Genomic DNA, 27,774 nt, shown 5'->3' with positions numbered 1-27,774 from the left:
TATTATGACATCTGTGGTATAGAAATATGGTGAAGTCAGGTAAGAAAAGATTCATCAGCCTTTATTTCCAACCTCTCTATGTGTTTATTAGAGATGATACAGTGTTGGCCTTTTGACATTTATACAAAACAAACAGAAAACAAGACAGCAGCTTCTGATCGCCTCCTCGACGTCCATTGACATATACGGGTTCCTGTCCTCGTAAGGAGACAAGAGTATGAGCATGTGTTGGGTGTAGTGACGGACAGGTGACTGGCTCTTTTCCTCCCTGTGGTGGTCATCCCCCTCTCACAGTCTAACACAACCCAGGTTAAGCTTTTAATAGATCTGGTCCAGGACTGTCCCATATGATAACATCAAATCAGGTTGACTCATTCATTCATCAATGTAATTGTGCAAACACTTTCAGATTGATGAAACTTATAAAAGCTAATATAATACGTTATAATACTACTGCCTGTTCTTGTCCCAGTACACATCCTAATCATGTTTAGTCCTGTTGCTGAGGAAACATCGATCGTTTCTTAAAGGGTTTTCAGGGTGTCAAGACTTTGTCAAGTCTGAGAAACGGTTTGATGATATCATCAGGGTTATCTTAGTTTGGAGACTGTAAACAGAAAGCAACCGTCATTAGCTTGAGACTGGAAAGATATGGTTACTTAACAGGCAGGAAGGGAATGTGAGGATATCTCCATTTTTCTTTTAGGGTTAAACTGAAGTCCTGATTCATTCAAATACAGCATTTGACATTTGTCTCAAGGCAAATCATTTGTAAATTAGCAGAGAGACATTTTTATTTATAAAAATGGTTCTCATCACCAAAAACACTCCAAGTCTCTTGGAAAATTCCACCACAGTATTTTGGTTACAGTGTTGTGTATGTTATCTCCTCTCCTGGTCTGCGTATTCACACTGCTGAGTGACTAAAAACCCAGTCCTTTGTTTAACAGTATGCCGTGTAGTTTACTCCATCAGAGAAGACATGGATGGTATAATTAAAACAAACTTTGTTATGTACTTTAAAAGCAAATATATAAGCAATGTAAAATATAAAGTTAAGTACAGTGAAATTCAGTCTGTCATCATTCAGAAACCATCTTTACCTCAGTGAAGCTGCTCGCTGACAGGACGTTAGTTCTGGGCCAGGCCTGGACCACACCTGGGCTTTAGTCATTTACCACATGGTATTTACATTGACCTGTCACCATATTAGCTAGATCCATTTTAGACTGTCTAACTCTGCAGCAAACGGACTGTAAATCTGTGAGGATAAAAGAGAAGCAGCTCCCAGACTGTTGGCTGGACCTTCAGCTGCAGGTGTGTGTAACAGAGGATTCTGGACTGTCTGTCTGCCCTGTCTGCTTCAGTCTGCTGGCCATTTTATTTCCCACCTGCCCCTCAAACCTAATATATACACCATTGTTTTTCAAAATGGACTCCTTTACAATCATTCTTGTAGAGAGGTGAGATGTGTGTATCTGTGTGTGTGCACGTTAGTCCTCCGCTTACACACTGCACATCGGCACAGTCTCATCCTGTGAGTTTCTCTCCTCGCGTTTATACCTCAGACCTGCTGGTCACCCAGTCCTCTGGATCCACAGCAAACTGATGTGAACGTCGTCAGCCCTCCTGTCCAACACACGACGCCTGTGGCTGAGGGCCTACCAGTGCATGGGGAGTATATGTCCTCCATCAGTTACCAACACATAAAGAAAGATGTCATGTCTTCATTGGCCATGAAACAGGAGCGAATGTTCCATCAGCGTGTGCTGCTGTTGATTCCAGATCAGGTAGTTCAGTATAATCCAGAGCCAAGTGTTGGCTCATCCACAGACTTCAGCCCCCACTTCTCTGTGGTATGTCAGTATATCTGTGTTCGTGTGTGTGTGTGTGTGCGTGTGTGAGTAGGTGGCCTCAGCTCCAGCTCGTGCTTTGGAGTTCTTGGCGGAGCCAGGACGGCAGCGGTTGGCCCAACCGATTCAGCAAACGCAGAAGCTCCATGTTGCTCTCACGGTAGTAATCTGCCAGAAAGGCACGGGACTGCATGCAGGTGCACACACACACACACACACACACACACACACACACACACACACACACACACACAAACAAAGGAAATGGACAAGGTCAGAACAGTTTACTCATTGGCTAACTGGCTTTTATAGAACAACTCAGTGTGATTCAATATTTTTCTTCTCCATAAAACTCCATAAAAACCATGAAAGTGTTAGTTCTATACAGTCTGTCAGGTATTATCGAGGTCCTGGTCTGTTAATCATAATGTCTAGAACCAGATACAATCTGACAGGACCTGTGACCAGCGCTGATTATTAGAGAAGAGCTTTAGCAGTGTGTGTGTAACCTGTGCGATCATTTTGCTGACTCATGCCGGCCTTACACCAAACATATCTAAGTTAACGGTGGAACATAATCATGACAGTTTTGCTGGAGTTTCCGTAATTGTTTGCCATAAGGAGGTCATAGAACTAAGTCAAGGCCCAACTGTAAAGTCCAAATGAAGTCTTTTAAAGGGATAGTGTGGTTTGTTTGAAGTGGGGTTGTAAGAGACACTAATCAATAGTATGTGTACTACATACAGTGGATTCCGGTCAGCACGGCCCTGTGTTTAGAACCTGGTTGTCCCCATAAAGCAGTACCAAATAAAGATGCTTTCTCACTGAAAAGTGAAACGCGGTGAATTATTCAAATATAGCGTACAATTGAAACCACTATTGATTTTTGGGTGGGACGTCGTTATAAGTGGATAAATTACTTGTGGAATTGACCCTATCTGCAGCGGCATATAGCCTAGCTTCATTAAGAAAGCCTCTTTATTTGGTACTACTTTGTGGGGACAGCCGGTTTGTAAACACGGGGCCGTGCTGACCGGCAACCACTGTCTGTAGTACACTTACAATTGATAAGTATCTCATACAACCCCACTTGAAACAAACTCAACTATCCCTCTGAAGTATTGATTTTCAAAGTCATATAGTGGATCAGATTACAAGAGCAATGATAAAGTGGGGAAAAAAAGAAAATGAATAATCTGTTCACACGTCCTGTCTGTCCCTCCGGTTAGTGTATTAGGTGTGACTGTGTGTTTCCATTTGACTTAATAAAGAAAGGCGGCAGCTAATATCACAACAACTAAACAAGTGGCGATAGAATAAGATCAAATAAAAATCTGATACATGTGATACATTACTCAACATTAAATACAGTAAGGTGGGATAGAATGGTTTTATCTGACAGGACGTTTTAGCAGAAGAACAGCATTTCTAGCTGCAATATTAATTATGGTTTTATCTGCTCTTTCTTATGGACCAGATTCGTCCCGGGTATCCTCTCAGACGTGCACTGGCTTGGGGAATATCCCTGGAAAAATCTGTCCAGGTATTTATACTTTAAATTTGTTCTGTGATCTGGATGGAACCAGTGATTTTAGAGCTCTGTTAGGGTTTGGGTCCATCATTTCGGTCCCATGAAGCTCTCTAGTGTGAAAAATGGTGATTAAAATGTGAGGTGCAGATTTACCTCGGAACTCATCTCGGGGTACTTTCTCCCTTTACTCTTCCCCAGACATTTGGCTCGCCCTCCTTCCACTCGCTGACACCAGAAACCTTTGCTGTCATCGTACCTGCAGAGACATAGTTTATTATTTTCACAATATAATAACAAACCTTTTTATTTGTGTTACATGGTTAATTGTTCTGTTAAAGCTAGAGTGGGAATCTGTGGAAAAGGCCCCTTTCCCACAGGTCAAAAAACCTGCTAACACCCGGCTTTTCTGCTTAGTGGGAAAGGTTACAATCGGCATTCAGACTCGGGTCACATGACTCTGCAGTAGACCCGGGTAATTATCGCCTCGGCTCCAATCGGCATTGATGGGAACCTTAAACCCGTGTTGACACGCTAATCTCCGCCCCCTTTCCGGTGCTATGCTATGCTCCGTCGGTAACTTCTGCGACTCCTCGTCATCTCAGCTACAAATTCCGCCCGTCTCCGTCCAAGCAGCGCTCGAACTTCATTCCAAATTTGTCAGCGCCGAGTTTGATAAATAGACTGAATGAGTAATAAATACAATAAAGACCGAACCACGGTAACATCTTCACTGTTTACTAAATCGGTCTCCAGTGCATGCGACGGTGATGCAGCAGAAAAGAGACTGAAATGAGTATACTCCACTGGCAATGGGAAAAGAGACATCAATAAGCAGGTCTTCCCGGGTCTTGAAAACCCGCATCAACGCTCTAATGTCAGTGAGAAAGGGGTATAAGCTCGTGTGAAAATGTCCAAATGAAATGACTGAACAGTTTTTTTCCGTCGTTTGACAGACACAGGCACTGGAATTTCCGATTTTTTTAACATTTCATGGATTGATTGCCGTCAGGATATGAGAATTGTTTTTTTTGTTTTTTTTTACAAGGGTTAATACAAAAAATGCATCTGCAAAAATGCAAAAAAAAAAGCAAAATAAAGTGTGTGTATGTGTATGTGTATGTGTGTGTGTATGTGTGTGTGTGTATGCGTGTGTGTGTGTATGTGTATGTGTATGTGTATGTGTATGTGTATGTGTATGTGTGTGTGTGTGTGTGTGTGTGTGTGTGTGTGTGTGTGTGTGTGTGTGTGTGCGCGTGTGTGTGCGTGTGTGTGCGTGTGTGTGTGTGTGTTACAAACATTAGAGCCTGGGTGTAGTTGAAGATGGGAGTGACCCCGAGAAATCTCTGGATTCCCTCCATCACCAGTGCTGGGTTGGACCGCAGCAGGGCCCCATCCACGATGTGCAACTACAACACACAGACAGAGTCAGGGTCATCCACTAATTCTATCTGGACAATATCTGATGATGTGTGTGAGCTGGAAGAAACTACCACTGCTTCCATGCAATTAGGCTTACATGGAGGCAGGATGATAGGTTTTAGAACTACACGCTATAACAGTTTGAACCAAACTAGTACAAACACCCCGGGAACATATGGGATGTATCCGGAACAGCTGACCAGTGGAATCGTATTCCTATTGAAACAACAGCCAAAGATGAAGATAAAGATGATGAAAGGACATAAATAATATTCAACTATGTTTCTAATGAGTTGAGACGGTGAGCCTGTTATAGACATTGAATTCTCTCTTAACTGGTATAAGACGCGTTACTATGCTAGATGGTTTATAAAGCACCAAAAGCCACCAGGCTCCTCAGCCAAGTAGTCTAACCCCAGTCTATACTAGCCTGTTATACCATTGGCTGTACAGTAGGGGGCAAAAGAGTCAAGTACATGTAAGACGTCAAAGCAACGGTATTATCCATCTGTATGTAACTTATGACTAGGGATTTGCTTTTCATCTAGTTACCTTGAGTAATTGTGAGCCTGCTTATTTTAGCTGCTTAAAAATGAAGACATAGTCAATGAGACCTTTGGGTTAATAATGCAACTGATTTAATTCAAGATTTTTAGTTTCTTCCGGGTCATCTGGCACCTCAGAGGGACAGTCACTTAGAACGTGTCAATGTTAAATGACTTGTTTTAATGAACATTAAATGTTGTGGCTTGTTCAAATCTCAGAAGTTGCTGCTGTTGTTGTTATAGTGTGATGTTCCCTTTAGTCCATGTTTAATGTTGTGATGATGTAGTACATTGTAGCTTTATAAACAGCTATTACTGTGAGGACAATCACAACTGTTACATCTTATAAAGAACACATCACAACAAATATCAGGACCAGGTCCTTCCCAGGAAGCTGGTTAGAGGAAAAGGTTCTAATTGGACCGTTGGACAGTCATGTAAAAAAAATACCTGGAGGGAGACCAGCCGTTAAATATGACAATGAAGTAAACTGGACCATACAGCGCTTTTCTAGTCTTTACAACCACTCGTATGTGGCATGTGTGTTTGCAGATGAGGTGTGTGTTACCTGGCTGGGCTGGTACTGTTGCAGCCAGTGCTCTAGGTGAGTGGCATAGGCCCCGGGATTAAGGCAGCGTCGCTGAAGTACCAGCAGGTCCCTGGGTGCTGAGGAGCCTGCTGTCACCACTGCATGGAAGGTGTTGTTAAGGGCTGCAGGGTCCTGGTGGGCCCTCTGGTGCTGTAGTCATGAACAACACACATCAACACATTACCAATCAAGATGAACAGATAAGAGTGATTCAACTGCTCCTAGAACCTGTACAGAGCAAGCCTGTATCCACACAACTACATTTCCTCCATTATGGATGACATGTGGAGCCCATATCTTGTTACCCTTTTCAGCTACAAGGTACAGCTGATCTTGTCGTCTATGGTAGCTTACGTTCTGCATATATAAACTGCTTGCTTGGATGGATAAAGTTCTCCTTAAAATATTAGTTTTATAATGAAAACTCAGTATCATGGACATTGCCTGACACAGCGCTGGATCTGTGTATTGTTGAAGCCTTTATGCGGATGATCCTTGCTCTCACCTGGTACCAGGAGTAAGCCCTGTCGGATGGGTTGATGAGCACTGCCAGGATTTTGGCTCTTGGAAGCAGGGCAGAAGCTCTTTTTGGAGCTACGTCTGTGTCAAAGTAATTGGCACTCTTTTCAAACATGAAATCTGTGCTGACATTAGAAGGGAATGGGAAGAAGTCCATGTACCTGAGGAGAACAGAAATTGAACAAAGTACTTATTAGCTAGTGGTACATTTATTTGTGTTTACTGCATTTCCATTGAATCACTGTAATGTGTAAAACAGATCTCCTGATGTAATGAAAACTAGGTATTAATATTAAACAAATATTGTTTGCAAAAGTATAAACAACCTGGAGTCTTATATCAGAGACTCCTTTGGCCCTAGTTTACAGCCCATTCTTCTTTCCTTTAACTGCTCAGAATCTGCGAGCAAACAGCAGTGTGAAAGATGTCTGGATAGGATTAAGCTCTCTTAACTGGTCAATCCAGGTCTTTAAGACGGTTGTTTGACGCTTTGGCTTCAAAACAACAGTATTAGCAGTGTTAGGGTTGCTGTTTTTTAAGTTAATCAATTATCCGTTTAGTCTTTAGTGGGTATATTTGTCCTGGCAGCCGTTGTAGGCTCAGTGTCCCAGAAACAAACCTGCATGTGACTACCAGGAGATATACTTCCACTTCAGCTCTGCATGGTCCGTTTTATTTGATGGATTTTGTCTTCTGACTTTTAAAACGAAGACGTGTTAGACAGTGCCGATATGGAGAGGAGCAATGATTAGAGATTTACAAATCTGAACCAATCCTTTAAGTCCCTGCAAGCACAGGTTCACTAAAATAAGACATCTATAGTAGAAGAAACAAAGTAAGTCCTGATGTGTTCAGGCTGTAACTCAGTATTGATGACTTTCTCAAAGCAGTGCACGGAATACGGTTTTCCTTTCATTACCAGTCAATCCCGTTGTCATAATTTGCTCCACTGAAGAACTGGATCTCCTCGAACGTGGTGGGGCTTGGGAAGGAGCTGGTGATTGCTGGGTGGAGGCTCAGGAATGAATGAAGAGCTGTAGTGCCTTTAAGAAAAGACAGGACGTTAATAACAACAAAGAGGGACATATATGGAAAAAGATTTTAATAAAGTCGAGACAGATGTGTGTTACCTGTTTTCTGTGGTCCAATGACGAGGAATTTGGGAAGTCGGTCACAAGTCTTTTCTTTTGACCAGATATCTTTGTGTCTCTTGTCGTGACAAGGGTTCTAAAGAAAAAGTTATATCAGATAATTAAGTGCTGCAATCTTAGCTTTTTACTACTCTTGCCTCCCGTTGCACAAGATTGCCTCACCTTTCAGTATTTACATTTTCCTAACTCAGATAGTTAGATGAAGGTATTTGATATGTTTTGTTTGTTCTCTTTTACCTGAACGCTTCATGTTTCCAATGATCATGACGACAATTCCACCTTTTGTGTGATCAAAAAATGTATTTGTCTGCAAACACAATTTGTTAATAATATATTGTCATTATTATTATTATAATCGGGAGACCAATCAGTCCAGGGCTGTGCGAAGCTCAACCCCGGCACACGCACATGGAGCCATTACGCATGATGGGGAGTATTACATTGAGGATCTGCTGTTGTATGCTCGTTTAAAAAATGAAGCTCTGTTATAGATAGTTAAACTAGTAAAGACCTGTCGAGTCCGGCCTTTACAATAAACTGTTAAAAGAGCTGCCCCCTCCTCTCCCTGCTCATCATTGATCTGCGCATGGAGCTGAGCTCCGTCAGTGTGCGCTCAGCTGAGAGCGCAGCACCGTGCAGCAGAGAGAGGAGCTGCAGACAGCTTCTCTCCACTTATCAGACACAAAACAAGAGCAAACTGCTGCTGATGATGATGATGATGCAAAATTTATGGAGCTATCAGCGGCCACTATTCATGCTTAATGAATTTCCCCCTAAACGTCCAACTGTTATCAGCAGGTCATCTCTGAACAAGTCTATATAAGAAGTCTAGAAGCTTAAATGGCTGAACGGTCAATGTGATTTCTGTATATATTGAGGGCCCCCAGTGGTGAGCAGATTTGAAATCCTGGATGTTAAATGCCATTTTCAGTCCTAGTGATATTCGTTCTAAAAGTGTACTGCAGTAGCATGTCACATGACACAGTTAAGCCCAGTTTCAGTAAAATACTTTAAATGCAGTTTCAAGAACAAAACTTTCTATTCAAACCTGAACATGCTTGACTTGAAAGATAACATATACAGATTTTTCTGATCTACTCTGTATTGAGTGTTAGTCAGAGTTATTATGTATCACATTTGGGGGTGCTTTAACTCCTACTGTAGCTCCTTCTCTGCTCTTACTGAACTTTTACATGTGTGACTATCCTCTCTGCCTCTTTAAGAGTTTTACGTTGTTTTGGTTTCATTATCTCAAGCCGAACATCAGGTATTGTGTCGTGCTATTCTACGCTGTTTTACCTGAAAGCTCCTGATTCTATGATTACAGGCCTGCCTTCTTAGCTGTTGTTACCAATCATTTCGTTTCTGATCCCAGCTTAACTTATACACAAGGTGAGAAAGAGGCTCTTTTTGCTGTGGTCTAACCAGAAATTATTTGTATGTTATTTAAAAAAGTAATCACTGTACTGACCTGCCAAAGTGGGTCTCTCTCCTCAGGAAAGATCTGGAAATATTTTTCAGCGAGCCGGACGGGGGGCAACGTCTGCAGCCTGAGGTTGGTCCAACACTGAACAAACTTCACCAAAGACTCAAAGGTGTACAGACCCAGCCGGTCGTTGCCGTAGTTCGACAGGTGGGTCATAAAGATGCTGATCTGGATTAAGAGGACACAAGTTAGCAGGTGAGTTTGAGAGCACCCGGGAGTTGCTGTCAGAGCAGAAACTTAGCAGAATAATGCTCACAATTAAATTCAATCAGTAAAAGGTTGATATTAGTACAAGACAAAACAAAATGCTTTACAATTACTTAATTGTGATTTTATGTGGGTCTGTGTGTGTTTGCTGGAGGTGTATTCGAGTCTTCCGAGTCCAGTCTGAAGTCTTTTTTGGACCGAAAATTCAAGTCAAAAAGCATTTTTTGCCTCTATTGAGAATAGTGTCAATAACAGTCGCATGCCAAATACTTACTAACAAAAACAGGGCATTTAACAACAGTTGCATGTAATAAACCACAGCATCTTTATGTACCATATAGTTCAATGAGAACACTTAAAACACATTTGAGTGTTTCTATACATCACTAATCCTGGTTTTCATATAGGGAATCAGATAGTGTAGTGAGTACGGGATCAGACATGAAGCAAGAGTTAAGTTAAAAATAAGCATTGCTAGAAGTGAAGCTAAACTGGCAGCTGATGTCAGTATAACTCTAAAGTTTTAAATCAAACTTTATTATAACAACTGAACCGATGACGCAAACGCATGGCTTAAAGTAAAGTACTTAAAGTCAGAAGGATTAATAAGACAGAAAGTAAAACCTGCCACTGATGTTGAGTCAGAGTTTTCACCATTTTATTGTGCACACCTTCAACTGAAAGTGTGCATTAGGTTGTGGGGATGTTGCAAGTCAAGTCACAGGTGCTCCGTTTTTTCAACTCGAGCCCAAGTCTCAAGTCTACAAGTGTGTGTATGTGCGATGGTTTTCATACAGGGTTTAGGAGTACAGTGAGGAAGAGTTCTCCTCCTCTGATGCTCTTGTCCAGCTCCTTTGATCCTCCTGGGTATTCATTGTAGAAGATTGTATGTGTGAACAGGCCACAAGTCTGCCTGGGCAACACCTAAAACACACAAGGAGAGCATTAGTTGTTTACGGTATATTGGTGATTATGTGACTGTTTTTGGTCTCTGATTTTGTGGAGATTTTAACTAATGTTTGACCATAAAAGTTTGTCCACACAACAACTTTTTCATCGACCTGTAAAGACATAAAGCTATATGAAGGCTGTTTGCTCTGGGTGCTGATCCCAAATGCCCCTTTGCCCTAATAATACACTGGAGCTGCACAGTGTTTGCTCTTCTGGATGTATTTTAGTGATATTTTGCAGGTGATGCAAGGGTTGATGTTCTGCTGAAGTTCACCTTTTGTCCCTTGGACACAAAGTAGGACAGTACACAGTCAACAAATTCTTTTCATTTTCTATGGAGAGCAGAAGATCAAGCTACGTGTTGATGACAGACTTTTTATTGTATCACCCAACCTCAACTTGATGCAAATGACATTTTCATGAGCAATGCACAAGACTTATGAAGTCTGATCAAAGTGTCATACTGCTGAAATGTGAATCAACATTCTGACTTTTCTGTAAATCACTGATCAAGGGCTCCGGTCTGACCTGGATCCCGTTGTGGATGAAGCCTCGACGATATCGAGCCGGCCTCAGATGTGGGTATTCCTCAGTGCTGGTCACCTTGATGTCCCACACAGATTTCCAGGCCTCATAGAGCTGGCTGTGAACTGGGTAAACGCCAGAGTGGTGTGGTGCCACTGCATAGCCCATATCTGTCGGAATGCCATGCTCCTGGAGGGAGGCAGGAGTGGGGACGTAGCAGGGAGGCCAGGCAAGAAGGTAAGACAAAGTTATGGTCAGGAGAGAGAAGAGCAGAGAGGCAAGAAAGCAGATACAACCCCCCTTGGCTGTTTACTGCTGGGACAGATTTCTAAGTACTTTCACTTCTACATTTTCTGTTATTATAAAAATACAGTTCTGTTACACAAGAAAAAAGGTAAACTCCTTCAGTTAACCATGTTGCCACTACATTCTCCTTTCACTATCCATGCAGCCATGCATAAGTCAAGTAGATACACAGTATAACAGGGATCGTGTCTGCAGTGTATTAGTGCTGCTTACCTGAGCAAATATCTTGTTAAGCCTCATCTGCTCAGCTAAAACACTGACGTTGTGAAAGAGGTGAGGCTGCATGTGGCTCCACATGTGAGGGAACCACCAGAAGTCCATCCTGTGTTGAAGCAGCATGTCATCTCCCCGATCCTCCTCATCAGTACCTGAAAACACGCACACGCACGCAGGCACAAAGCAGTTATTGCTGAGTATGACGATACTTTACACGGTCTTGGACATTGTACATTTAAGTTACACCAATTTCCTCTTTCATTGCACAACATCCACATTTGGCATGCAGAAACTAACAGGCAGAACTTTGGGGGCCATTTTGCTTAGCATTCTCTGGCCTCATGTTTCTTGAAAATGAAATGACGCCAAGAATCTCCACTTTGCTCATGATGAAGATTTATAATTGCTAAAAAGATGGTCCTGGACCTCAATATTCCTTGCCCTACTCCTTGCAGGATATGGGCTCTGTCTTAATCCTGGTGCAAAATGGCATTAGACCCAGGATTGTGCACAGTTAAGTTAGCAAAAGGGGGTCGTGCACGCCCTTAAGGCACTTGTGCCATGAACTATACATTAAAAGAACCCAGAGTATACAGATCCTGAACCTGAAGGACTTTTAAGACCTTAATGAAGCATGTAAGGCATTGAAGCCATTCAGCTGTTAACCACTGTGAATATTAAGCATTAAGCACTTATTATATATTATTACATTTATGATTAGTATGTTGGTTTGCAATCGTTTTTTTAATGAGATTGTTTGGTCTGGTAAATATTAGTATTTTACATTTAATTATAAGAAAATATATATAAAACTGCAACCCATCAAAATCAATGCTTTTAGAAAGCGGTGACCGAAAGACTATGGACGCGTGATTATGATTTAACATTCATGAGCTCATTTTTAAACGTTCAAATATATAGCACAGATCAACATCATTATTATGTTGTTTCAAACTGAAATAAGTCACAGTGAAGTCAGATGTGTCGTACCTGTGTGATAAAACTTTCCAGAAAATCCTAAGTTGAAGGTGAAATTAGGGACCAGCGCTCGCAGCTTGGTTTGGGTATTGAGCAGCGCCTGTGAAAGGATGAGAAAGAGACCGATGTCAGTCTTCAAAGACATTTTATGTCGTTGTTATTCAAAATGATTAAACATTGTTGGTAACCTTAATGATCCAACAAGACCAAAGTTAAATGTCATGTGCCACACATTTCATCGTGCTGAATGAAAATAAACCAACACACTGGCACTTTAAAGCAACAGTTTTGATGCTAGTACCTTTCTGTTTGTGTAATCTGTAGAGACATGATTTAATTTGGTCAAGCTTTCTGATGTATGCATCACATCTGTGGTGTCAGACCTACAGCAATTAACAAGAGGACTATATACCATGAGTCATGAGTCACATGAGCATACACATATACTTTAGCAGTGGTGTATACCAATGCGTATCAGTATCTTAGAATTAGAGCCCAACCAATATATAATTCGGACTGTATCATCAGGATGAAATGAGCCTATCACAGATACATCGGTGTCTGTCGGTCAACGTCTGTTTTCATTATGCGCTAATATGAAAACAAACTTACAGAACAAATGTAGGAAACAATGTCTGAGATGATGAACAGACCAATGTCCACACTAGCAGTGATTGACAATGTATAATATTGTGACATGTTCTTTAAGATTTTCATGTAAATAAATGTCTGTTAAGTCTCTACCTATCGCCGAATGAGCTAACACAATATTGATTAAGCCTATGGCCCACTGATGAAAGCCTTTGCATTTGCAGTATATAGTATTATTATGGGCTGGGTGTCTGTGGCGACATTTGTGGAAAAAAATCACAAGTGGCGCCCAGTTAGTGACGCGTTTCCCATCAGCCAGCAGTGGTTGTTCTGCCAGAGAGGGTAGGCGAAGCTAAGCGGCTGCTTTTCAGGTTTCTGTAAATGCTGCGAGTAAACAGTAATCTACTATGGCTGAACAAACAAAGAAAAGATGGATGACTACAGATACAACTTCAACAATAAGTGTAATTCCAAAGAAAGCAATACAGGTAAATATTTCCCCCCAAAAATGTGTATTAGTCTTGTGTTTTACGCACGGTAATTATCAACACAATGAGACAGGCAACTGAAGTAAAAGATGTCTGACATTCTGTGGTCTCACCAACCTCCACGTCTGACACCTTCATACGGGTTCCCTCCTTGCCAACAAAGATATCATCCACGTCCACAAGGATGTGGCGGTCCAAGGACAAACACAGTCTCTTCCCTGTCAGGTAGGCAATGGCGTCGACAAATACCAGCTTGTGAAGCCAATAGTTGAGATTGTTTCCAAAGAGAACTCTTTGAATGCCGTCGTGGAGTCCCAAGTCCTGGACCACTGTGGCATGCAGGGCCCGCAGCGAGCCGGGTCCAAAATGTGCCAGTGCCTCAGAGGACTTGGTGCTGGCCAAAAGCACTGGTTCATAGGTAGAGTGGTTGGACTGGAAAACGGTCCAGTCATCCCCTGGTAAAGAGCCCTGCTCCACCTGGTTGGGCTTTGTGATGTACAGTAGGGGAGCATTGGGGTTGATATGGTAATCCCTGAGTCCCAGGTGTGAGTGTAGAAAGAGGGGGAAACCTTTGAGCTGTGCGCTGAGGAGAGAGTTTTCATTAGCTTTAAAGAATCCGATGACACCTACTCCATACTCGGCACAGTACTTGTCCAGCAAGTCGCGGTTCCATGCATCCAGATTGACATATTTTAATACATTTTCATAGATGATCAGTGTGTAGCGTCCCCGGTTATGCTCTGTCAATGTTGGCATGTCACCTTTGCCAGGAGCAATCTCTGTCCGGTAGCGGAAGCGGCTAGATTCTAATATGGCTACAATCTCCTGGCCCAGCTGGGAGTAGATGCTCTCTACAAACACCAGAACTACGGGCTGTGTCCTGGAATTATCCATCGCCTTCACCTGTCGTAGTCGTCCCTGGCGTGGAGGAAGGAAAAGTGGAGCCCTCTGGACACCCGGCCCTCCTCCATCAGCCCCTGTACTCGCTCCCAGTGATATCCCCCCTCCTCCACCGCAGTCACTGAAGGGTAAAGGAGGGGCCTCCTTGATTTTGGGGCTATTGGAGACGTAGTAAGCTAGGAAGGCCATGGACAGCAAGCAGAAGATGATAAGAGCCAGGATGAGGCGGTGAAGCTCCAGCTGGCGGACACCTCTCATTAGCTTCCACACACCCAAGCCTGCACCTACCATGGTGTTGGGGAGGAGCGGCAGGACTGGGCAGGAAGCAGCAGCGGTGAACGGGAAAGGAAGGCAGAGAGGTGGAGAAGGGGTGACAGGAGGAGGGAGTGGAGGCGGAAGATTGAGCAGTAGATACTGGCACTGAGCTGTGCTGAGGAATAGCCATTTACACTAGGTCACCATGGCCAGCATCATCCATTACCTGCTCTCAACGTAAAGCTCTGCAGCGTGACACACACGCTCAGATGATGGAATGGAAGGAGGAAAAGAGGGAGGGATGGATATTTATAAACAAACTGTTAAATATCAAGTGATTGAAGAGGACAGAATGGAATAAAATCTAAAACCAGCACAGATTATCTCTACGTGAGGACCAGTAGGGTCCTGAAAATCAGGTCCAGAGTTCAGCCGGACGTGCTGCTTGGTTAGTTTTCTCCTTCAGGCTGCTCTGCAGGTGTCTCTACTTGTGGATGTGTCCATTATTTGATGGTTGTGTCGTCGGTCAACAGTGGAAGTGTCTGTTCTGGTGGCCTGTGCGTCGGGGCTGAACCCCCTCAGGCCACCTAGTCTTGACATCCCAGATAAAGACACCTAGAGGAAGACAGACAAATAGAAGGGGGAAAGAAAAACATAAAAAGTGTGTAGCTGTTCTGTACTTTTTTGAGTGTGAGAGGTACTGTCTGAATTGAACATATTAAAGTTATTTAACACCAAAAAGTCAAAGGAGAAAAAAAGGCTTCTCCTTCTGGGAAAACAACTTATAGTAGAATTGGAATTATTAAACTACATATTGCAGAAATCATAGTGGAAAATATGGATACAATTACTGAATTTGTAAAAAAAATAATGGGGAAAAAAAAGGAATCAACAGATTTCATAGAGCCCTACTTCTTCTGCTGTTGAAAAAGGTCCGTAAGTTTCATCTGGAATACCGTGCAGATGTGAAAACCTTCTGATCCAAATGTGGAAGACCCCTGCAGCAGAGTGACAGAGAGCACAAACAGGAGGGAGGAGGAGAAAGAGAGGAAAGAAACATGTTGGTAAAACTGTATAGAAATGAGGTAACACAGGTCCCCAGCCAGACTTCAACATATAACAAGGCAAGTCATGGTCTGAATCCTTAACCTGAGGCAACAAGACAGCGTTTCTGGGATAATAGTACTACAACATGTCTATTACCACAAGAACTGTTACCTTGTTACAATGTTACAATATCATTTGGCAGACATGTTTTTCAAACGCAACGTACGTCTGAGAGCTAATGCAACACAAGCAAGAATCTCGACAGGAGGGAACCAAGTGCCAACAACAGCTTCAAGTTTAACCTACAGTCATTGGTTCAAGCCTCAAGTTATTGGTTTCCTTTTTTCAACATACCTGATGCTAGTACAGCCAGACCTTTACCATAGTATGGCTGTCAGCTTCCATATCAAGAAATATAAAATTAAAAATCTGATTAAGACATATTAGTTGTATTATTTATATTTGCATAAAAACATTAAATTAAAAACATAGCCCAGAACACAGTTACAGCAATGTAGTCAATCAATCAATCAAATGTATTTGTATAGCGCCAAATCATAACCAGAGTTATCTCGAGACACTTTACAGAAAGAGCAGGTCTAGACCGACTCTTTGTTATGTTATTTAAAGAGAGGCCCAACATGAATCACCAGGAGTAGCACTTAGCAACATTCGGCACATTGGCAGAAAAACTTCCTTTTAACAGGCAGAAACCTCGAGCAGAACCAGACTCATGTTGAACAGCCATCTGCCTCGACTGGATGGGCCGAACATGGGATAGAAGGAGATGCAGGATAGAGACAGGCAAAGAGAGCAACAACAACATATGTCCTTGTTACAACAACAACTATAGATAAAACATACTTATGGTTATAATGCCAATAATAGTGGTAGCAATAGTAGTAGCAAATACAAATAATAAATGTCCTGTAATGTAATGGACAGGACATTTTACACTTGTGCTCTGTGGTTGGCAATCTTTGGATAAAAAAAAGGTTTCTTCATGGCAACAAACCTCAAACAAATAACCTTGACACTTTTGACTTATGGATGAATACGTTCACGTCATCGATACAACAGTAAGCTTTTATCAACCAATAATTTGGCTGGAGTCAGTAGAGACACTGATAGATAAAGATGAGGGAATTGCATTGTGGGATGTTATGCGAGGATGGTTTGTGAAGTGTGATAGGCAAAGGGGTGTGTGGGGTGTGTATAAGCAACATGTCAGCACCTGGTTCTTCACAACTGACCGTAGGGCTGTGACTGTCTAAAAACATATTTAAAGCTGAAGGGCTGCTTTGCTGTAACTCCATGCTGAGTTCACCCTGTGTCAATTGTCTTTCTCTGAATGCGGGAAACAATAATTATTCCCTTTTTTTCTGCAGTTTGTTTGATTTGAATTCTGTCATCAACTTTTGATGGCAAAAACCCAAAGAGCCACTGTTCAATACATTTATGAGAAACTACATGAGATTAACAAGTAGACCATTAGTTCCCTCAAAGACAGTTTACTGCCAGGCAGTAATAGACTGTTGTGTGATACGGTTCTCTCGCAACAGCATCTTAACACTACCAAGAGAGTACCAAGTACAAGTAGTACATTTTAATACACAGTCTGCCACTTCTGGTTTGAGTCTTACAAGCGCTGCATAATGAAATGCCAGACAGATGCAGACAGAAGGGTTGGATGTGTGGAAGACGAGGGAAGGAATAGATAATACATGGAGTCCAGGACGCTGGAGGAGCAGTGTGGAGAGAGCGGGGTCATAATGAACTTCTGCAGTTTAATGGACTGCTGAGTAGAGCTGAGCACTCCTAGGGGAATCAGAGAGAGCAGCTTGCAGGAGAACTATTAAAATCTAGTGTTTTACTGCAACCTGGCAAATTGTTTTGTGGGAACCATGAATCTCTGTGCTCAGGTGTCTTTCCCAGGTCAACACATCTCAGCCTGTTGTCAACAGACAAACAGAGGAGAAGGAGAACACCAGCACCTTTATTGCTTTTGTCTCAAGCCGCTTTCCCACGGGGTCAAAAAACCCACTAACACCTGCTAACACCCCGTGTTTTTTGCTTAGTGGGAAAGGCGACAATCGGCATTCAGACCCGGGTATTTATGGTCTCTGCTCCGATTGGCATTGATGAGAGCACAAAACCCGTGTGGACACGCTAATCTCCGCCCCCTTTCCGGCGCGATGCTATGCTCCGTCGGTAAGTTCTGCGCCTCCTCGTCATCTCAGCTTCAAATTCCACCCGTCTCTGTCCGAGCAGCGCTCGAACATCGTTCCACATCTGAATGAGTAATAGATACAATAAAGACCTAACAACTGTAACATCTTCACTGTTTGCTAACCCCGTCTCCGGCGTCAGACGGTGACGCAGCAGAAAAGAGACCAGCAGGGGTATACTCCACTGGCAATGGGAAAAGAGACAATCTGCATTTATAAGTGGGTCTTCTTGGGTCTGAAAAATCTGCATCAATGCACTAAATTTAGATGGGAAAGGGGTACTTTTGTAGTTGTGAACAACATAGTGTACAAGTAGGCAGGTATATAGGCTGATACTACCTGTGCTAAAGGCTTATGAGAATCAATTACATTCATTAGTCAAATTTACAAATGATATAATTTATAAAAATGAGTATAACCATATAAGCCTAAAAAAATCAGTACTTTTATGGAAAAGAAAAGAAGAAGGAAATTCCTGTCAACTGTCTTCATTTTTTTTTTACAACTAACTTTATATGCTTTGTTCGCTGTTTCTTAAAAATGTATGGTGAAGTAATTGTACCATATTTCAGCTGTAGTAAATGGTGCTCAAAGCGCTTTTACACAACATATCACATTCACCCTCACACACTGATTCACACACTGATTCACACACTGATGGCAAAGGCTGCTACGTAAAGTGCCAATCTCCAATCAGGATCTAATCATTCAGTTCAGAGTCTTGCCCAAGGACACATCGACATGTGGACTGTTACAGTCAGGGATCGACTGCCCAACCTTCCAATTGAGAGATGACACAGACTTTAAAATCCTATATTTGCAGTGGGGAGCCACTGCTGCACAAACTTTTGTTACGTGTAGAAGGGGAATGACTAATATATTTATATTGCTATAAATCAATTAATGTGTCAATCAAAAGCTGCTTCGTATAAAGGGGTTACGTAAGGTGAGTGTTATGTGATGTGTTATTGGAGTCTCAAGAGTGATGCTCCTTTTTAAGTGGTTTTATCTTCTGGACTCTTTCTGGAGATTTTACTGTCAGCTAAAATGGATGTATCTAAATATAGTCTGTGGGTGGATGCGTCGTCACAGCGAATACTCAGCCACCATGTGTGTAAAATCACTGCTGGATTTTCTTATCAGGGACATGTAAATGATTCAGGAAACAAAGTTTGCATTCAGTCTGGTGTTTAGACCTGCCACTGTAGCAGCAGGTTGTCTATGGTATGGTAGAAGAAGTGGATGAAGCAAAGGGGAAGCATAAAAAGGGAAGCATATGGGGTTTTATTGGCATGTCAGACACGGCTGAACTGTCAGTGCTGATGCTTTCAGTTCACTTTTTGTGACTTTAAGCATGTTTTAGATCTGTCAACAGTTAAGTCTATTCATTACGGGGGGTTGTAATTCCCCTTTCTTCCCGCTTTAACGGCAACAACTGAAATATGCAGTGATTGACCGGACAGCAGGTCAAGCTTGCGTGCTCTATGCAGGCCACGTTCTGTACACTGCATGGCTGATTGTGTCTTGGTGATTCCAGGGGTTACAACTTTCCAGTGAATCTGTAATACATTTCAGATCAATGATTTAAATCGCAACGGCAGAGGGATCCATGCCAATGACTGTGAGCCCTCAGCAATGGATGATGGCATTGTCAGTTAGCCAGAGTGCTTGTGGTGAGGGACACTGCACTGTATAAAAAACGAGTTGCCCATGCGTACCCTCTCTTCTGTTCCCCCATCCCTCTACTCAATTTGACGTCTCCATTTGAGCAAAGAGAATCAATTATGCAGTTCATCAGCCTGCAGAGAAACACATCCTCCCAGCTGCTCTCCTCCAGCTCAACACTGATTACCACTCATCTAAACACTGCATGCTTATCATTAGCAAACCACTTCACTTCAGCCTGAGTGACAGTGACGGCTACATGGGGCTTATAATAACTATTTGCTCCTCAGTCGCACTTTGAAGTTAAGGGATTCTTGATGAGCATTGGTCTGTGTAGTTCTAGTGCAAGTGCTCGTACGTAGCAGGTCCCTTATTTGTGGGGATGTGATGATGAAATTCTTACATCCCTGATTCCAATTGAGTCCACACTTCAATTACATTAAGTAGTCGAACTGGAAACAATCCAATGTATGCTTTACAATGCAATGCAGCTCTGCAATGCAATAAGAATTTATTTTCTCCATAGTATTTATCTGTCCTTTTAAAAGTATCCTGCAGTGTTTGTTTGAGGTACATGAATGATCAGCGATGTTAAGAGTTTATTTTCGCCGTCTCTACATCTTACATAAATAAATCAATCTTATATGCATGAGTGTTGTTGCTCTCAGTTCTACACCCCTGTCTCTCTCTCCACAGAAACACCATGTACAATAGATGACAGCAATTACAAGTGAGCCTTCACGGTGAGCTGAAATAACTGAGTGCAGATCAATTCTGATGAATAGCAAACAAACTCGTACAGCGTCTTTTTTTTTCTCCTCCGACAGAGCATTGTTCGGCCCCCTGCACTGTAGGAGAGGAGAGTTGACAACTTTATCCCATATATAGCCAGGTAGCCTATAGATGCTTAAGTTACTAGAATTAAACAAACACAGTACAAAGTTGAAGTTTCACAACACGGTGCCGAGTCCAAATTCAGAAACACAATCCCACAAAATCCCAAACTGAAAGCTCAGCCTCTTGTAAAAACAAATATGAATCACTTGTCATTTAAAGGTGGGAAATAATGTCTTTCAATTAGGTATAGTTCAAGTACTGCATTTCTGAATGTTGTATTATTTCCACGTAGAAAAAAAAAGGTTAGATGGTTAAACTTATCTTAGGACAAAAAAACCCGAAACAGTCAAAAAAAAAATGTATTCTTTAAAAAGAGACCTACACCATCACCTGACAGCTGAGGCTTCTCTGCAATGTGGGAATAGCCTGTCTGTCTGGCTTGGCTTAAGAGGACAGCGCTGTCTAACACTCATTTTATTTTCTCAAACTTTTACCTAGGCTAATTCAATGAATGATGATTTGACTAAGCAAAGCTGAAAAGGAAACCATCTTTATATGTGAAACATGGTCGCTAGCTAGCTTTTGCAGCTAGAAATGAATGCTCACTGTGCAGATGTGACGCTATGCGATCACACTGAATCAAGCCTCCCGGCTCAAACGAAACCTCTGATTAAGTTTTGTAAATGAATCATACAGATCATACAGATCATACTCGGGACGTCACAATGAGGAAAAGTTCCCCTGGGTAAACAAACCATAGTGACAACAACAGTGTTTCCCATAACACACAACATTTTAGAAGAACAAATATTGTCTGATAACGCTCAGAGCGCTTTCAATGATCGTCATTACCATTGTCTTGTTTAAATGACTCCTTACATGGTTCTATGTCAACTTCCTAAATCTCGTCACGTGCTAAGTGAAGATCAGACTCCTGCTAATCTGTGCTGCCATATAATTGTAGTTTCCGGGTCTGAAAAATATTGATAATATTTTTTATTTTTTTTAATCCAATGACATCAGTGCAGGTGGTGTGCAAGTAATGTGTGATTAGTGTGTGTGTAATCTGTGTTTGTGCTTACACTAGTCACACTCACTACCATGGAAAGCCGCGATCAAACTGAAGGCAACAGAAACATTAATGTTTATCTTACTTAACAAGTATTTACACTCCGTCAGTTTTGGAATGTTTGCAGTACAGTAGTCACACAAATAAAGAGGTCTCCTTTCAGAAAGGTCTCTCAGATGTTGCAGAGGAAAGTGTGTCACTATTTGTGACGTGGGACGTGATCAGCAACACTGAGAGAAATAAATCCCACAACCACCGACACTGTGGAGGTGTCCTTTTGGCTTTTACAGCCTGATCGGATTTTTAAACCAAGAGCAATCTAAAATAACAGCAGACAAATATTTAATACATCATCAGTTCATCATTTTTAAGTTAAATGCAGTTTTAGCTCTAAACACAAACCAGTATCAGTTCCATGATTTTTTAAACAATCATCATTAAAAGAAAGGACCCCTATAAACATAGGTATTTAAGTGTAACACCTTCCAAAAGCTAGTCCCTGTCCCTGAGCAGAGGGTGGAGTTAGCAGGGCCCGAAGCTTCCTGCACAAACTATTCATTACAGCCTACCTGTCGTGTCTTAACATGTTCTAACACCGCTTCCCACTTCAGCCTCTAGGTACTAACTTTCCACAGACACACCTGATGATGGCCTGAAACCACTGCGTTTCCAGAAACACACACAGCCTTAATGTTACTGCTGATGAACTACAGTGTTCACACTTTGTTATATTTAGCTGTCATAAAGTTGTGTCTTACGGGGCGTTGGCTTAGCTCAGTTGGTAGAGCAGGCGTCCCACATACAGAGGTTACAGTCCTCATCACACTGATCATTTGGTGCATGTCGTCCCCCACTCTCTCCTCACAACATTTCTTCATCTATCTTCAGCTGTCCTATCAATTAAAGGCAAAAAGCCCAAAAAATTATCTTTAAAAAAAAAGGAAATAAAGTTGTGTCTTACCACACCTACACTTAAAGCCATCATGTACTAATTGGACTACAGCAAAAGGAGCCCTGGCTGAATGGTGCACATTATTTCATATTAGCTCAGTGCTCTAGCATAGCTGCAAAGCTACGGCTATTTCTAGGCCATGTTTTCTTTTTTTATTAAGTCACTAAGAGTAAGATTGACAACTTGAAAAGTAAGTAACTAAAGATGTTTTTTTTCTTTTGAATATTAATAGCAACATGTGAACAAATAATTTGACAATCAATGAACACAAGAGACTATCTGTAGTTTCAGGGTCAAAACAAAAGTTATATGTTGTGCGCCAAAAATGAAAAATGTCTACATATGCAAACTTTGCAAAACCAAAGACAGGAAAAGATTTACAAATGATTAAACAACATTCAAAAGTAAGATCAAAAAATGCATCTGTTATAAGCTGATGAACTCCACTGCTGACAGGGCAGAAGCCTGGGATGTTCTCTCTCACTCAGCCACCACTGACCAACAAACCACAGCTGGGAAGACAGTTGTTCTTTCCTCAGGGGACAACTTCATTCCTGTATAAACTCGATCAGCAGAAAAACGCAACAAAATTCAGACCATGTGGATACCAGAGCTACCCCCCGATAATGGACAAAACTTTCGTCGATGAAAAGAGTCAGCCAAGCTTTCATTGGTGGTCGGGGAGTCGCAGAAAAAAATACAACAACCTCAAACTCCATCCAGGAGCTGCACCTTGTCTGTGTCTAGCATTATAGTGTTACCAACCAAGCCTCTCCTTCTAAGGAACATGGCCTTCTGCGCAATGTGTCCATGTGACTCTGTGTGGCATGCATTTGTTATGGGAAAAGTCTCTCCGGCTATGAGTTACAGAAAACTACGTCATATATCACAAACACATTTGCAACACGGTTTGGAGGACTGCTCCTTGCTGTTTTTTCGGACACATTCATAATCATTCATTTTAATGCTTTTTCAGTCCCGAAACTTGATAGTGATTTTCTGATCCCCCCAAAGATAAAAACATTAAGATTAAAAACATGACACACCTATTTGACTAATGGCTTGAAATGAGTTATTTAAAACCTCTCAGAGACAGATCACTTCTAACCAACATTTCTCCTTATAGTGTAACCAGGGCAGGTAGTGTTGACCGTGTTACAGACATGGTCATGTACATCCTCATTAGGCCTGTTGTGTTTGGTTACTTGTCCAGGTGCTCATGTTTGCACAGGCGTGCTCATGTGTGTCCAGTCCCTATTGCACTGTTATCATTCAAGACTAACGAATCAGCTATGACTGTTAGACAGCGCTGTCCTCTACAGCCATACAGCAAATGTACAGAACATAGCAATCTATAACTCCAACAGCTTATTTTGTATTAATAATGTGGCTCAGTTAAGGTGGTCTTTACTATATTTGCACTAGAGCTCAAGCCTTGTTGAACTTTATAAGTAAAATAACTTTTAAGTGTGCAATGCAGTGTTTTCACAGACCCACTCTCTATTGAATACGATCATGCCAGACAAGACAAAAGGGTAATAATCAGTGGATGGTTCGACTTCATTCTCTATGCTGTTTGATTTTTCATTGTTGTCTCTCTTTGTAGTCGAACAACGTCCATGTTTGTATAGCTGGCAGGTTTCAGCCCACTTATGCATGAGGCTGTTCAAATTCCACAAAATTAAATAGAGTTACCAGAGAAATCAAGCAGCGCCACTTACCACAGGGCAGCGTTTTAATAGCCTTCCCCCTCACACACAAACATCATCTTCCTGTGAAATCCACCCCAGGGCCTTCCTCTTAATTATCAAGTGTTATCTCAAACATCAGTGATATGCTTTCAGGACAGAAGTGGGCCTGGGCCTACAGCTCGGCACTAATTGGGTCTCCTCTCAAGAACTGAATAAAACAAGTCAATCATCAGAGGGGAATGTCACAAAGACAAATCAGCTTTTATAGCTACCGCTTTCTCAATGTGCCACTTCTGAGCTCGCTAATCATTCAGATTGCACAAGGAAACCAATTATGAGAAAGAAAAATGGTGTTTAATGACACATTATGCATGCACTGCACAAACACTTAAACTGACTTTACATTGTACCCAAAGACTGATGATGGTCTAAATGAGTGCTCATTGTTATGTTATGTAAGTTAGGCGTCATGATCCAGGATGTTTCCTAAACGTGGAATCACTGACCTCCTTCCTGATGGCAGAGTGTTCCTGCACCAACACTGTTGAATTTACATGCGTTTGTTTTTCCCTGCATGGCATGGAGCTCTGAGGTTTGCAGTGTTGACAGCGTGTTTATCAAGAGCATAATATCTCAAAAACGTTTGTTAGATAGTCATACAAGTTAGTTGTAGAGTCATTTCAGTGAATGATTTCCAATTATTTTTGAGAGCCTGCTAACCTTTTTTACTACTGACATCAGAGACCTGCCGACAAAGCGAGTTCAATAACAGATACCTTTTCATGATCAGGCTTAATTAAGAAGTCGCAGTCAATCCAAATCAAACCAAAGCCTGTTCACATTAAAAGATCAGCGCTTACAGCAAATGGCCTATGGTGTACATGGAGATGTCCATGGAAGCAAAGGGGTATAATTTACAAGAGGAAACAATAATATCAGACAAATGCAAGATGTTACACAGCGAGCAAAACATTACATTTGTAAATGCTTACTTAAAGGGTTATAATATCACTGTCCCATCATAAGGGCGTGGGTAGATCTGACCACATTCCATACCTCTGCGAAGCATGTTATATTTCCAGTTCTGTTTGTCTGTTTGTAAGCAGGATTAAGAAAAAAACTACTGGTTCAATGTTCATGAAACCTGGCGGAAGGGTGTAGCTTGGGCCAAGAAGGATCCCATTAAATTTTGGACCAGATCCATAGCAGACTCACGAACAAGCAATAAAAACTGATCTAATAACATACTGCCTATTTATAATGTCATTTTATTCTAAGGGTTGGATATTTGTATGTAAGTACATGATAAGTGTTTTCTGCTTGAAGTGTGTAAAATATTTCCAAATTAGAGCTACATAATTAAAAGTAAATACATACGTGCACAGTGCAGAACCACTATCTTAACCCTGAACGCCCCAGAGTTAACTGGAAGTTACCTCGCCAATAGGGTTGAGCTGTGATTTAAACAACCCCCACTCCGCCCTTGCCCATCCATTAATCCTGTATGTATTCAATTCTTCACCAATCTTAGCTTCTATGTCAGCTTACGTGAGTTTTATGTTTTCTTATGTTTTACAATAACATGACTCATGTTTTAATGCATTTCTTCCATTCGAAAACATTAGATTTCCACACAGTTACACAGTAAAGTCTGATGCGCGTCTCCTCTGCAAGGAAGCTGACAGCACTGTCAACCTCAGGGTCAATCACAGCAGGTTGATACGTAAAAGATAAAAGGTTATCAAACTGTTCCTAAAGCTAAAAAAATGAGCAACAGTACATTTAACATAAGTCTACTGAATGCCAGTGAGCCAATTCATCAGACAGCCGTCACAGGTTGGTGGCTGGTTGTCACTATTAATCTGCAATGTAGTTCTACACATAATGTTAAAACTAAACTATGCCCCATTATATCAAAATAATGTGACCTTTCACTACTTTTACCCTTATTTACATGTACGCACATATGCATACTCTCTCTCTGTCGCCTACTCGTGTGCTCTCCGTTCCTCTTTCCGGTCAGTTAAATTACTTTCACACCAATTGCTGTTCGTAAAATCTGACATTCACCACAAGAAAACAAAGGGATTTTTTGCATCAATTATATGACTGCAACTTATCTCCGAACACATTTTTCCCAGGCTTCTTTTAACAAGTAACTATTAATTTATTTCACAATAATTCATTATATGTTATCGGAAAAACAACAGCTAACTTGATTCAATGCATCATATTTTCACTTAGGAGACAGCAGCCTGACAATCAACTTCGAGGATATTTAAGTTGCAGCAGTTTCTCATAAGGATAACTTGGAAAAAGCGTTGTGTTGATAAGCACAGCGAGCGGTGTAACGTTACTACTGGTTGCCCTGAGTGAAGCAGGTAGCCAGTGGCCAAAAACATATAACCTGGAGCCTGTTAGCTCAGTGACACCGCTCCCATCCCGAGCAACGTCAGATACCAAAACACTATCTCACATCTACCATTACGCTGATGGAAATCTGGTGCTCCACAATAAATGAAACATAACGTTACTTATGCTTGATTAAAGCACATACATCTCGGTGTTATCATAACAAACTAAAATAGCTAGAAGGACAAAAAGAACGAAAAGGACAAGACAAATAAAATGATCTGAAAAGCAACATTAACGACATAGGGAAACTTTTATTTCTACAGCCAGCAGCTTGTCGTGGATTCCAGCTAGCACGCTAACAGCTAGCTCTCTAAAGCAACAGTCTCACTTGACTGTCGCTAATGCTAGCATCGCTGACGCCAGTTTCCAGTGGCTCAGGTAATATTCTAAGCAGAACCTATGAACAAAACTGAAATCGCAACAATGTCTTCTACATGTATCCCCCACTTTATGGTGCTGGCATGTCCATATTTCCCCAACCGATAAGAAAGATTCCAGGTACAAACCCCTAGTCCCTTTACCACTGGGATAACTGGGACCTGGAATAACGTTACAGTTAGCTGCCGTGGCTACGACAGCTGCTCCGCAGAGAAAGGGGTCTTCAACTTTGAGACACTATCACAAAATATGACATCTGTCAGTGATTTCGGACTCACCAGTTATCGTCCTGGACAAATAGCAATCCGAGAAGAGAGGATGAGGACAACAGGCTTCAGGGTTTAGAGTTAAAAGTGAACTTCAGCACGTCGCTGTTCTTTCCGCCATCTTGGATCTGCTGGAGCCCTGGACTCAACCAAAATCTGGAATACGGGGGAGGGTTGGAAGTGTAACCCCCCAAATTATTTAACGATTGTTTGTTTTCACAGACTAAAGTCCAAAAAAAGACAGAATACTAGCTACTATCCAGATAGCAGATTGAAGAAATGTCAGTGGTAATGTTTACACACTTCTTCTCTTACCTCATAGTACTGAAAGATAACCCCTGAATCAACAGTGGCCAGAGTGAAGTTTCTTTTAACCTGACGTGTTTTTTTGAGCCTTACAGATGTATAGTGCAAAAAACTTCTTACATCTTTAGATTACTTTTTGGACAGAAAATAATGACGGGACTTGTAAATACATTGGGGTTTGTCAAAGCAAAAAAAGTATTAGCCTTGTTTTTATTTGAGTTTATTATCATCAAACAGAAATGCTTATTTATTAAAAATATTCAGGTTAACAGGTTGTTTATGCAGATGGAATTGAGGAGAGTTAAACTGAATAAAAAATATCTTAAATGCAACACCATGTATATTTAAAGGATATTTAAATACATGTCTGTTCAGTCACTATGTATCGCTGAATGAGGTAACATAATGGT

At 41.5% G+C, this 27,774-nt stretch overlaps 1 protein-coding gene across 1 annotated transcript; it reads right to left on the bottom strand.

The window, feature by feature from the left end:
* Positions 1–67: 67 nt before the first annotated feature.
* Positions 68–27,167, bottom strand: LOC138588501 (bifunctional heparan sulfate N-deacetylase/N-sulfotransferase 2-like). Its single transcript, XM_069658651.1, has 15 exons — positions 27,071–27,167; positions 15,423–15,508; positions 13,473–15,125; positions 12,289–12,376; positions 11,296–11,450; positions 10,780–10,965; positions 10,096–10,224; positions 9,079–9,261; positions 7,587–7,683; positions 7,376–7,499; positions 6,443–6,617; positions 5,917–6,087; positions 4,681–4,790; positions 3,538–3,640; positions 68–2,040 (listed from the first exon to the last, which is right to left on the bottom strand). The coding sequence occupies exons 3-15, from the start codon at positions 14,544–14,546 to the stop codon at positions 1,915–1,917; spliced, it is 2,721 nt and encodes a 906-aa protein (XP_069514752.1). The 5' UTR covers positions 14,547–15,125; positions 15,423–15,508; positions 27,071–27,167; the 3' UTR covers positions 68–1,914.
* Positions 27,168–27,774: the final 607 nt, after the last annotated feature.

This window comes from Semicossyphus pulcher, unplaced genomic scaffold, assembly GCF_022749685.1.
Source record: "Semicossyphus pulcher isolate SPU_LCO1_2020_fin unplaced genomic scaffold, fSemPul1.0.p SCAF_12, whole genome shotgun sequence".
Classification (NCBI taxonomy): Eukaryota; Metazoa; Chordata; class Actinopteri; order Labriformes; family Labridae; genus Semicossyphus; species Semicossyphus pulcher.
Note: the sequence above shows the minus strand (reverse complement) of the source record. Positions and strands in the feature narration are given on the sequence as shown.

Bases quoted from the DNA above. Each gene is read 5' to 3' on its own strand.
- LOC138588501 (XM_069658651.1), bottom strand. From the start codon at position 14,546: ATGGTAGGTGCAGGCTTGGGTGTGTGGAAGCTAATGAGAGGTGTCCGC. The intron at 6,088-6,442 runs GTGAGAGCAAGG...TCATGACTACAG, and splicing joins GGGCTTACTCCTGGTACCAG to CACCAGAGGGCCCACCAGGA. The intron at 4,791-5,916 runs GTAACACACACC...TGTGTGTTGTAG, and splicing joins AACAGTACCAGCCCAGCCAG to TTGCACATCGTGGATGGGGC.